This window comes from Salvia splendens, chromosome 22 (genome assembly GCF_004379255.2).
Source record: "Salvia splendens isolate huo1 chromosome 22, SspV2, whole genome shotgun sequence".
NCBI classification, from domain to species: Eukaryota; Viridiplantae; Streptophyta; class Magnoliopsida; order Lamiales; family Lamiaceae; genus Salvia; species Salvia splendens.
The window spans coordinates 8,695,206-8,708,459 of NC_056053.1; the positions used below are offsets into that span (position 1 = coordinate 8,695,206).

The following is a 13,254-nucleotide window of genomic DNA, read 5'->3' on the forward strand; positions in this document are numbered from 1 at the left end:
CTTAGTGTCCAGCAAGGTTAAATTCAAGCATCTATGAACATGTTCAGTGTGAGTAGAATGAACGAGATTATTACAACTTTCATTAGATTAATCGTTAATCCATAAGTTAATTGGTCCGTTAAGTTAATTCACATCTGGAGCATATTAGGAGCAACGCTCTCTATCTCTTGAGTTTCTCTATTTTCATTCTTTAATTTTCAATTTGTTTTTTTAATCTTATCAATCTCGAATTAAATAGCCTACGCCTCCCTGTGGATCGACACTCGAAGTACTACAATCGGCTCTGTATTCTTCCAGATTCGTTGTAATATTAGAGTCAATTTATTAAACTTGTGTGAACTGTACCATTAATATTTGAACTCGAAAATTACACATCAAGTTTTGGCGCCGTTGCCGGGGAGGCAACTGGTTATTTAATTTAGGATTCTTTTTGTTTTTTATTTTTGTATAGTTTTCTAACATTTTATTTTTTGTTTCAGAGTTGTAGATAGAAGACTAAGTCGAGCCAACGACTTTAAACAAAGGCGCTAGTTGGGAGGCAACCCAATGAGTTTTTAGTTTTCTTTATTTTGTCATTCATGTCCCTACGTGATTCGCTCTTATGAAAACGTTTGAAAAACTTTTGTGAGTTGAGCTTTAATGTTTTGTGTTCTTGCTCGAGGACGAGCAAGCAAATAAGTTTGGGGGTATTTGATGCGAATCAAATTGTACATTGTTATTCCCCTAACTTTACATGATTTATATAGTTTGATGCTTGCAAAAGTATGTTTTGTGGTGTAGAAAGAGGAATGAATGGTGAAACAAGGAATGAAGCTCGGATGGTGAAAAAGCTGTGCAGAAAGCTCTCAAAATTGGCCACCCGGACGGCCGAATTTCATGCCCAATAATATACCCGGTCGGGTGATTTTTAGAAGGCAGTGAAGTCAGTAAGGGGCGAATTTCAGTCACCCGGCCGGGCGAGTTTTTAGCTTCAAAATACCACCCGGCCGGGTGGATCAATTCCAACCGCAATATTGCAGTTTTTGTGGGCGGTTGGTTGGGGGAAAAGAAAAGAGGAAAGTAACAGAAGAAATGGGGCAGAGAGTTTGGGAGATAAGGAAGAAGAGAAGGAAGAAATTCCGACCAACATCCCGACAATCCGTCTCCATATCTCCATTCCACTCAACAAGAGCATGCTTCCTACGGTTTTAATTGGGATTATTACCATGTGTTTAGGCTAGGCTCTTTACGTTGCTCCTAATTTGTGAAAGATGTGAATTAAGTTTGGATTCTATGGTTTAACATTAATTTATGATCTTTTCTACGGTGCTTTTTACATTGAATTATAATTCCGGCCTGATTTATGATTCGATCTTGTCTTTTAGCCAATGTCTCTTTAACTTGGTTAAAAGGTGGAAACGTAGATAAAGAGTTTGAGAATCGTATCGTGTTCAACGTATGAATCTTGGATAAGTTAATTTACATGTCGTTACAATAATTGTTGGATATTTACTATGGTTCTGTAGGAATGTTTAATTGATTTTGTAAATGAATCATGTACGTTGGAACGTAGAAGTTGGATTAGATCTTACTATGCGTCTGTAGGAGTGATAATCCGATGAGTACGAATTTGATCTTAGTGTTCAGCAATGTTAAATTCAAGCATCTATGAACACGTTCAGTGTGAGTAGAATGAACGAGATTATTACAACTTTCATTAGATTAATCGTTAATCCATAAGTTAATTGGTCTGTTAAGTTAATTCACATCTGGAGCATATTAGGAGCAACGCTCTCTATCCCTTGAGTTTCTCTATTTTCATTGTTTAGTTTTCAATTTGTTTTTTTAATCTTATCAATCTCGAATTAAATAGCCTACGCCTCCCTGTGGATCGACACTCGAAGTACTACAATCGGCTCTGTATTCTTGCAGATTCGTTGTAATATTAGAGTCAATTTATTAAACTTGTGTGAACTGTACCATTAATATTTGAACTCGAAAATTACACATCAAGTTTTGGCACCGTTGCCGGGGAGGCAACTGGTTATTTAATTTAGGATTCTTTTTGTTTTTTATTTTTGTATATTTTTCTAACATTTTATTTTTTGTTTCAGAGTTGTAGCTAGAAGACTAAGTCGAGCTAACGACTTTAAACAAAGGCGCTAGTTGGGAGGCAACCCAATGAGTTTTTAGTTTTCTTTATTTTCTCTTAATAAATCGAGGGTTTTGTTCGCTCAATTCTTTCCTTCGATGTATTTTTATGAATTGAGTATTTTGTTTTCTTTTTGTTGTTTTAATTTTTCTTTTTGTAGGAGCAACGTGGAGATAGGATTCACATTCGAGCTTATGAGGAAGCACACCTACAAAGGAAAATACACCCACCCACCCACCCGAATGCACTTTGGATATCATGCCAAGTTTGGGGGAGTCTTCTTTCCCTTTACTTTATATGTTCTTCTTTGCATACATTGAGGACAATGTAGCATTCAAGTGTGGGGGGGGGGGGATTGTGAATGATTTTTATGCATTATGCATGTTTTTTTGGGTGTATTGCATGATAAAGGTGTGTTGAAACAGGTAATTGACGGGTGCATGCTTTATCTTCGGCTTTCTGGTTGGGAAATCGTGCTTGATCTTACTTTATCTTTGAAGCTTAGGATGGATGGAATCTGTGCATGAATTTATTTGAAAGAGCATGTTGTGATTACAACCAATTTCTTGAGTTGAGGAGAGTATGAAAATCACATGTCTTGTGGAAATTGTCTTGGATTGATTTGCTTTGTCTAGTGAAGTGCTTGCGTTCATTTGTATTAATGATTTGGGAGGAAAAAGCACTAGGATGAACTCCATGGCCAAATGATCACATGCCTAGTCCATCTAATGATCCCCTAGAAGCCACTTTGAGCTTAATTCCCTATTGTTTGTGTAAACACTTAGCCAATCACTTAGCTATTTAAATAAGCCTCATTTTAGCCTCATCAATAGACCTTGCTACTAATTGGGTGCTAAATACAAGTTTGAGCTTTGTTGTTTGAGTTTTGAGTGTTGGGTGGTGTTTTGTAAAAGTGTAGACATTTTGAGACTTGAATTGATGTTTAGATGTTGAGAATGAAATTCTAGAAAAAGAAGAAAAAGACAACCTCCATATTTGCAAAAGTCGAGGTCTTATACAAAAAAAAGAAAAAAAATGAAAAATAAAAAAGTTATGAAATAAAGTTAGAGCTTCTATCTGTGTAATATGTAATCTTGTCTAGATTTGATCTCAAGTTTGGGGGAGTGAGAGTTTGGTTGTAAAATCTTGTTGTTTGATCCTTGGAAGGAAGTTGTAGGAGGGAAGAATTTGGCACTCAAATGTGTAACTTTTGAGCTCACTATCCATATTTATCCTACCTCATCCCTAGCCCCAATACAACCTTTAATAAAGACCTTGGACCTTATTGTTGATGCACTGTGGATGTTTTGTAAATAGCTTGGTAGAGTTAAAGAAGTTTGTTTTGAAATCCGCGAGTCTGTGCGATTAGTAATGCTTGACGAGTCAATGACGACGGTTTAAGTTGTATGATCTTATGCTTGGACTTACTTTGAAATGCACCTTGACTTGAAGTTCTATGTTGATAAGTGATGGTTCTTGAGAGTGGGAAATCTTGATTGGAATTGTTGGGGGTTTAGATTTTGTCATTCACGTCCTTACTTGATACTTTGTGATGAAAACCTTTGAACTAAACCTTGTGGGTTAGAATTTGTTGAGTTATTGTGCTTAAGATGAATCTTGCTCGAGGGCGAGCAAGAACTCAAGTTTGGGGGTATTTGATGCGAAGCATATTTTCTATATATTCCCCTTTAGACTACACATTTTTATGTAAAATATAACTCATCAATTCGTGTTTTGGGGTACGTTTTATGATTTCTCATTCGACATAAAGTGCATATGAAATTAGCCGTAATAATGATACTTCTAAATTCACCGACCTTCTAAATCATTGTTCCTTTGTTAGCCATTAATTGTCTCCTCGTGTCTTATATTGTTTTAGATATTTTGCAGCTTGGATCATTGTTTTCTATACGCGGATGTTTTTTTGTTTACAGTCCCAAAATAGAGAGCAACAATAAGTGCTATTTAACTGAGGATATGGAGCAAGCTTTACATGTGCCCTTAGCACATGGAGTGAATGGAAATGGGATGAGGTTGCCAGAGAAGTTGGACAACCATGGAACACGCTAGAAGTCCAGATGGAGAAGAATTCCTGTCGCCCGACCGGGTGAATTTTCTGTTGTAATATTCCACCCGGCCGGGTGAGGTCCATAAAGCAATGTGAAGTCAGACGGGCTCGAATTCCTGTCACCCGACCGGGTGAATTGTCTGTTGTAAAATTCCACCCGGCCGGGTAGTTCATTTGTAACTGCAAGCTTGCAGTTTCTCGGCAGTTGGAAGGAATTAAAAAGGGGAAGAAAATTAGAGAGCAGTGCAGAGATTTTAGGGGGGACGACAGAGAAGGAAGGAGAGAAAGAGAGGAGGAAGAGGAGAAGGAAGAAATTCCGACCAACATCCCGACAATCCGTCTCCATATCTCCATTCCACTCAACAAGAGCATGCTTCCTACGGTTTAAATTGGGATTATTACCATGTGTTTAGGCTAGGCTCTTTACGTTGCTCCTAATTTGTGAAAGATGTGAATTAAGTTTGGATTCTATGGTTTAACATTAATTTATGATCTTTTCTACGGTGCTTTTTACATTGAATTATAATTCCGGCCTGATTTATGATTCGATCTTGTCTTTTAGCCAATGTCTCTTTAACTTGGTTAAAAGGTGGAAACGTAGATAAAGAGTTTGAGAATCGTATCGTGTTCAACGTATGAATCTTGGATAAGTTAATTTACATGTCATTACAATAATTGTTGGATATTTACTATGCTTCTGTAGGAATGTTTAATTGATTTTGTAAATGAATCATGTACGTTGGAACGTAGAAGTTGGATTAGAGCTTACTATGCGTCTGTAGGAGTGATAATCCGACGAGTACGAATTTGATCTTAGTGTTCAGCAAGGTTAAATTAAAGCATCTATGAACATGTTCAGTGTGAGTAGAATGAACGAGATTATTACAACTTTCATTAGATTAATCGTTAATCCATAAGTTAATTGGTCTGTTAAGTTAATTCACATCTGGAGCATATTAGGAGCAACGCTCTTTATCTCTTGAGTTTCTCTATTTTCATTCTTTAGTTTTCAATTTGTTTTTTTAATCTTATCAATCTCGAATTAAATAGCCTACGCCTCCCTGTGGATCGACACTCGAAGTACTACAATCGGCTCTGTATTCTTGCAGATTCGTTGTAATATTAGAGTCTATTTATTAAACTTGTGTGCACTGTACCATTAATATTTGAATTCGAAAATTACACATCAAGTTTTGGCACCGTTGCCGGGGAGGCAACTGGTTATTTAATTTAGGATTCTTTTTGTTTTTTATTTTTGTATATTTTTCTAACATTTTATTTTTTGTTTCAGAGTTGTAGCTAGAAGACTAAGTCGAGCTAACGACTTTAAACAAAGGCGCTAGTTAGGAGGCAACCCAATGAGTTTTTAGGTTTCTTTATTTTCTCTTAATAAATCGAGGGTTTTGTTCGCTCAATTCTTTCCTTCGATGTATTTTTATGAATTGAATATTTTGTTTTCTTTTTGTTGTTTTAATTTTTATTTTTGTAGGAGCAACGTGGAGATAGGATTCACATTCGAGCTTATGAGGAAGCACACCTACAAAGGAAAATACACCCACCCACCCACCCGAATGCACTTTGGATATCATGCCAAGTTTGGGGGAGCCTTCTTTCCCTTTACTTTATATGTTCTTCTTTGCATACATTGAGGACAATGTAGCATTCAAGTGTGGGGGGGGGGGGATTGTGAATGATTTTTATGCATTATGCATGTTTTTTTGGGTGTATTGCATGATAAAGGTGTGTTGAATCAGGTAATTGACGGGTGCATGCTTTATCTTCGGCTTTCTGGTTGGGAAATCGTGCTTGATCTTACTTTATCTTTGAACTTAGGATGGATGGAATCTGTGCATGAATTTATTTGAAAGAGCATGTTGTGATTACAACCAATTTCTTGAGTTGAGGAGAGTATGAAAATCACATGTCTTGTGGAAATTGTCTTGGATTGATTTGCTTTATCTAGTGAAGTGCTTGCGTTCATTTGTATTAATGATTTGGGAGGAAAAGGCACTAGGATGAACTCCATGGCCAAATGATCACATGCCTAGTCCATCTAATGATCCCCTAGAAGCCACTTTGAGCTTAATTCTCTATTGTTTGTGTAAACACTTAGCCAATCACTTAGCTATTTAAATAAGCCTCATTTTAGCCTCATCAATAGACCTTGCTACTATTTGGGTGGTAAATACAAGTTTGAGCTTTGTTGTTTGAGTTTTGAGTGTTGGGTGGTGTTTTGTAAAAGTGTAGACATTTTGAGACTTGAATTGATGTTTAGATGTTGAGAATGAAGTTCCAGAAAAAGAAGAAAAAGACGACCTCCAAATTTGCAAAGATCGAGGTCTTATACAAAAAAAAAGAAAAAAAAATGAAAAATAAAAAAGTTATGAAATAAAGTTAGAGCTTCTATCTGTGTAATATGTAATCTTGTCTAGATTTGATCTCAAGTTTGGGGGAGTGAGAGTTTGGTTTTAAAATCTTGTTGTTTGATCCTTGGAAGGAAGTTGTAGGAGGGAAGAATTTGGCACTCAAATGTGTAGCTTTTGAGCTCACTATCCATATTTATCCTACCTCATCCCTAGCCCCATTACAACCTTTAATAAAGACCTTGGACCTTATTGTTGATGCACTGTGGATGTTTTGTAAATAGCTTGGTAGAGTTAAAGAAGTTTGATTTGAAATCCGCGAGTCTGTGCGATTAGTAATGCTTGACGAGTCAATGACGACGGTTTAAGTTGTATGATCTTATGCTTGGACTTACTTTGAAATGCACCTTGACTTGAAGTTCTATGTTGATAAGTGATGGTTCTTGAGAGTGGGAAATCTTGATTGGAATTGTTGGGGGTTTAGATTTTGTCATTCACGTCCTTACTTGATACTTTGTGATGAAAACCTTTGAACTAAACCTTGTGGGTTAGAATTTGTTGAGTTATTGTGCTTTAGATGAATCTTGCTCGAGGGCGAGCAAGAACTCAAGTTCGGGGGTATTTGATGCGAAGCATATTTTCTATATTTTCCCCTTTAGACTACACATTTTTATGTAAAATATAACTCATCAATTCGTGTTTTGGTGTACGTTTTATGATTTCTCATTCGACATAAAGTGCATATGAAATTAGCCGTAATAATGATACTTCTAAATTCACCGACCTTCTAAATCATTGTTCCTTTGTTAGCCATTAATTGTCTCCTCGTGTCTTATATTGTTTTAGATATTTTGCAGCTTGGATCATTGTTTTCTATACGCGGATGTTTTTTTGTTTACAGTCCCAAAATAGAGAGCAACAGTAAGTGCTATTTAACTGAGGATATGGAGCAAGCTTTACATGTGCCCTTAGCACATGGAGTGAATGGAAATGGGATGAGGTTGCCAGAGAAGTTGGACAACCATGGAACACGCTAGAAGTCCAGATGGAGAAGAATTCCTGTCACCCGACCGGGTGAATTTTCTGTTGTAATATTCCACCCGGCCGGGTGAGGTCCATAAAGCAATGCGAAGTCAGACGGGCTCGAATTCCTGTCACCCGACCGGGTGAATTGTCTGTTGTAAAATTCCACCCGGCCGGGTAGTTCATTTGTAACTGCAAGCTTGCAGTTTCTCGGCAGTTGGAAGGAATTAAAAAGGGGAAGAAAATTAGAGAGCAGGGCAGAGATTTTAGGGGGGACGACAGAGAAGGAAGGTGAGAAAGAGAGGAGGAAGAAGAGAAGGAAGAAATTCCGACCAACATCCCGACAATCCGTCTCCATATCTCCGTTCCACTCAACAAGAGCATGCTTCCTACGGTTTTAATTGGGATTATTACCATGTGTTTAGGCTAAGCTCTTTACGTTGCTCCTAATTTGTGAAAGATGTTAATTAAGTTTGGATTCTATGGTTTAACATTAATTTATGATCTTTTCTACGGTGCTTTTTACATTGAATTATAATTCCGGTCTGATTTATGATTCGATCTTGTCTTTTAGCCAATGTCTCTTTTACTTGGTTAAAAGGTGGAAACGTAGATAAAGAGTTTGAGAATCGTATCGTGTTCAACGTATGAATCTTGGATAAGTTAATTTACATGTCGTTACAATAATTGTTGGATATTTACTATGCTTCTGTAGGAATGTTTAATTGATTTTGTAAATGAATCATGTACGTTGGAACGTAGAAGTTGGATTAGAGCTTACTATGCGTCTGTAGGAGTGATAATCCGACGAGTACGAATTTGATCTTAGTGTTCAGCAAGGTTAAATTCAAGCATCTATGAACATGTTCAGTGTGAGTAGAATGAACGAGATTATTACAACTTTCATTAGATTAATCGTTAATCCATAAGTTAATTGGCCTGTTAAGTTAATTCACATCTGGAGCATATTAGGAGCAACGCTCTCTATCTCTTGAGTTTCTCTATTTTCATTGTTTAGTTTTCAATTTGTTTTTTTAATCTTATCAATCTCGAATTAAATAGCCTACGCCTCCCTGTGGATCGACACTCGAAGTACTACAATCGGCTCTGTATTCTTGCAGATTCGTTGTAATATTAGAGTCAATTTATTAAACTTGTGTGAACTGTACCATTAATATTTGAACTCAAAAATTACACATCAACTGCTGATTTCGACCTATATTTTGAGACTCCCATCGCTGCTGTTTGGTGTAATCTGCATGCTTTACCTATACATCCTTTTGAAGAATCTATGCTATTTTCCATTGGTAAATTGTTTGGTGAACCCATACAGATTGATCATAACACTATTACACGCGCACGATTGTCATATGCACGCATTTGCATTGAAATAGACATCTCCAAGCCTGTGCCGGAAAAATACATACTCCGACTTGGGGGAAAGGATGTGACATTGCAGGTGAGGTGGGATAAGATTCTGCACTACTGTTCATCCTACAAGCATGTGGGACATTTAGAGGATCATTGCTACGCTTTTGGAAAGAATCCGGCCCCACCCAAGAAAGACTTCTCCAGACCGGCACAACAGTATCAGAATGAGATGAGAGGAGGACAAGGGTGACAGAACCGGGGAAAGCAAATTACAGAGAAGACAGAGGCAGAATCAGGCTGGAACCGTGTAGGTAAGAATGGCAATGTTATGAGGGTCTCAGCGGCGCAGGGACAGAATAAGGGAGGTCAGGTAGCCAAGTATGAATACAGAGTGGTGGCGAACCGAAACGACAACCATAGTAGCAGTCTTCAGACTCGAGAGCCCCCTGTTGTCCCGAACTCGGGCATGCTTGTCCTACAACATTCTGGACAGGGAAAAATACGGAAGACGAAGAGAAGTCCGGAAAGCAGAGCCAGCTATAGAGAGAAAAGAAGGCTGAGGCGGCTAGAGGAGGTCGAGGGTCGAGCCATGTCAGATACCGAGGGCTCGGAGTTTGAGACGGACGACGGTGGGGAATCGCAGAACAGACCAAGATCACTCTCACCCACCTTTAGAGGGAGCAGTTTGCCGGGTAGTGAGAATCACATGGGACTAGGGGTCCATAGTAATAGGTTTGTTATTTTGGAGGATGAGGATGATAAGGTTTCTTGTGAGGGAATTCTTCCATGTGCCCAAGAAATACCTAAACTAGTGTTTGATTTCAATTTTTAGTTTTTAAAGATAAAGATAAAGAGCCTAGCCTCAAAAACTAGACTAAAAATGTTTTTGGATGGAGAGAAAATGGATGAGAAGAAAGTGTAATGAAGGAGGAATCCTCTTTAGGGACCTATGACCTCCCACAAGAAGATGTGGGCAATCCTAGGCTACTTTCACCCAAAGCAAATACTCCATTGGCTCCACATTCATGACTACACCACCATAAATGCATACCTATACTTGATCTAGTCTAATGAACATAAACCAAGCAACCTACATGTAGGAATTTGGATAAAAATCTAACAAGGGAGATGCTCTCAAAGGAGTCTTTAAAATATCATTCATCAAAGTCTGCAAATAAATGTCTCACAAATGGTATTTATAGCTAGGGTTGGAAACCCAAGAAAATGGCCCAAAATAAGTGAAAATCGTCTAAAACAGTAAAATCACCCGGTCGGGTGTTTTCGCGAAGTTAATTCACCCGGCCGGGTGAACCTCCTGGACTCCAATTGTGCTCAGCATGAAAACACTCGGTCGGGTGTTTTGCACCTCGAAATCACCCGGTCGGGTGTTTTCTCTGGACTTGCTATCTTTCTGCGCGGATTTTGTAAATCAGCCATAACTCTCTCCACGGGACTCCGATCGAGGCGTGCAATATCCTCACGCGACCCTCTTTCGAAGATGAACACATTGGTGGCCTTTGAAGATCGTTTAGACGTCATTTCAATAGGTTGAGTACCCTTGGAATCACGCTGCGGCTGAAATGTTTGATGCACGGCTCCCATGATCGTATCAGAGGAGCTTGAGACAGAGGCGTCCATGACCTTGGTTCTGCATGACGGGATCGCAGATGCTCAGATTTTTCACGAGGCTAGAAGGGCAAAAGGAATACGGAATGGGGCTGCTAGAAATGGGAGCTCACCGATGGAGATCGCTAGTGATGGGGATCGCCGACCTGTGATTGAAGCAGCGATGAAGAAAGCGAGGGTTTCTACCTCGCTCAAAACCTGATTTGTTCCCCATGACAAGCCAGTTCCTAGTGTGGAACGCTCAGGGTGTGGCGAATGCCCGCACTAAGAGACATCTGAGATATCTGATTCGAGAACACAAGATTTTGTTTGCGGCAGTGATTGAACCACACAGGACACCACCAGCTTTAGGGAAGAACTTTCAGGGCCTTCGATTTGCGGGATCCAATGAAAGTGGTCATATTTGGATTCCTGCCCATGAGGATTGGACAGTGGAAGTGGTTGATGACTCGAGACAGGCCTTACACGTTAAGATCTCTGCCGCAGTCTTCCCTTTCCCGATCTACATCACCATAGTATATGGGCTACACACGAGAGAGACGAGACAGGCACTTTGGGAGAAGTTGGGAGACATCTCGATGGCTATGGAAGGAAGGCCGTGGCTTGTGGGAGGGGATTTCAACATGTTCCTGACCAATGAAGAGAGACATGGGAGTGACACGGACAGGCACAGAGACATGATGGACTTTGCCAATGCTATTGCTGAGTGCCAGCTGATTGACCCAGGTTTCGATGGACCGATCTTCACGTGGTACAGGGGGGGCTTTGGGAGAGGTTGGACCGCATCTTGATTGGAGAGCATTGGACATCGGTGTTTGCTACGACGAGAGTGACACATTTGCTGAGATTTAGCTCTGATCATGCACCACTTTTGGTGGGATGTCAATTCTCTGTCCAGACCATGAGACCGGCGTTCAGATTTCAGAATATGTGGGTGAGACATGAGACTTTTAGGGGCGAGATCCAGAGTATGGGAGGCAGAGACAGGATATAATGGCATGATGAACCTCCAACTCAAGCTCATCAGGACTAAGAAGCTCCTAAAGGTTTGGAACAGAGAAGTTTTTGGCAACATCATCCAAAACCTAAAGGATGCAGAGCAGGCAGTGCTTGAGGCACAGATTTTATATGATAGTGACCCGACACCAGCACATAGAGCTGAATTCAGTAGAGTGTCTGCAGAGCTCATCATCAGGACGAAAATGGAGGAAGAATTCTGGAGGCAAAATGCGGCGATTAGATGGGCTGCTGATGGATAAAGGAACTCCAAATTCTTTCATGGCTGGGTCAGACAGAAGAGAGTTAAGTCGCGGATACACACGGTCGAGTTTGGTGGGCAGACACTGACAGAGGAGACAGAGATCAGAGAGTCAGCGGCAGCCTTCTTTCAGCAGCTTCTGACATCGGACGTTGGGGACCTTGCAGAGCCTGACTTATCTCTCATCCATACACTTCCAGATTCAGTTGACCAGGAGGCCCTGTGTGCGCCACCGCAGGAGAAGGAGGTTAGGGATGCAGTTTTTGGGATCAGTGGTGATAGTGTGTCCGGGCCGGATGGGTTCACTTCTTTATTTTTTCAGCACTGCTGGGACACTGTGGGAAGGGATGTGATTGCAGCTGTGGTAGACTTTTTTCAGTGGGGCGTTTATGCCCCGAAGCTTCACGGCTACCATGATCGTCCTCATTCCGAACAAGCCTAACCCAGTCACGTGGGGGGACTATAGACCGATCAGCCTCTGCAATGTTACGAACAAGATCGTCACAAAGATCATTGCTTCAAGACTTGCACCTTTACTCCCCCTTGTCATTGCACCGAATCAGAGTGGGTTCATCAAGGGCCGACTGCTTAGTGACAATGCTCTTCTCGCCCAAGAGTTAATACCTGACCTGGGGAAGGAGCTTTCGAGTAGAGGGAGATCGCCCAATCTGGCACTCAAGCTGGATATGGCAAAGGCGTATGATAGAGTCCAGTGGCCGTTTTTGCTCAAGGTCTTAGAAACGATGGGATTCTCAACAACCTGGGTGAGTATGATTAGTATATGCATCTCGTCATGCTGGTTCTCAATCCTGGTGAACGGGGGTCCGGCGGGTTTCTTTCAGTCCTCAAGGGGGCTAAGATAAGGGGATCCCTTATCGCCCTCCCTCTTTGTGTTAGCGGCAGATTTCCTTTCAAGATGTCTGGATAGGCTGATCAAGGGGGATAGAGAGATGATATACAGATGCCGAAAAAAGGCCCCCATTATCACTCATCTCTCCTACGCGGATGATATAATCATATTCTCGAGGGCACATAGAGAGGCAGTGGAAAGGTTGGTTGGATGCCTGGATCACTACATTGCTGTGTCTGGGCAGAAGGTGAATAATGGGAAGACACATTTCTTTTTGGCGACTGAGCACATGGAGTTTGCTAGCATTGTTGAGGAGGTTGGAGGCTTTCAGAGAGGGGTGATGTCTTTCACATCCCTTGGGGTCCCGATCTTCAGAGGAGCAAGGAAGGCAGATCATCTTTTGCCCCTTAGACAGAAGCTCATGGACAGAATCCACAGTTGGTCCCATCGACATCTTGCTTTTGGGGGTCGACTTGCTTTGATTAAGAGCACCCTCACCGCCATCCCGCTTCACATCTTACAGGTCATGAATCCTCTGCTTGACTTTCTGGACGAGGTGGAGCA

At 40.6% G+C, this 13,254-nt stretch overlaps 1 protein-coding gene across 1 annotated transcript; it reads left to right on the forward strand.

The window, feature by feature from the left end:
* The first annotated feature begins 10,794 nt into the window (after window positions 1-10,794).
* Window positions 10,795-11,373, forward strand: LOC121786679. The gene has a single exon (XM_042185313.1). It carries the CDS (start codon window positions 10,795-10,797, stop codon window positions 11,371-11,373), a length of 579 nt encoding a protein of 192 aa, XP_042041247.1.
* Window positions 11,374-13,254: the final 1,881 nt, after the last annotated feature.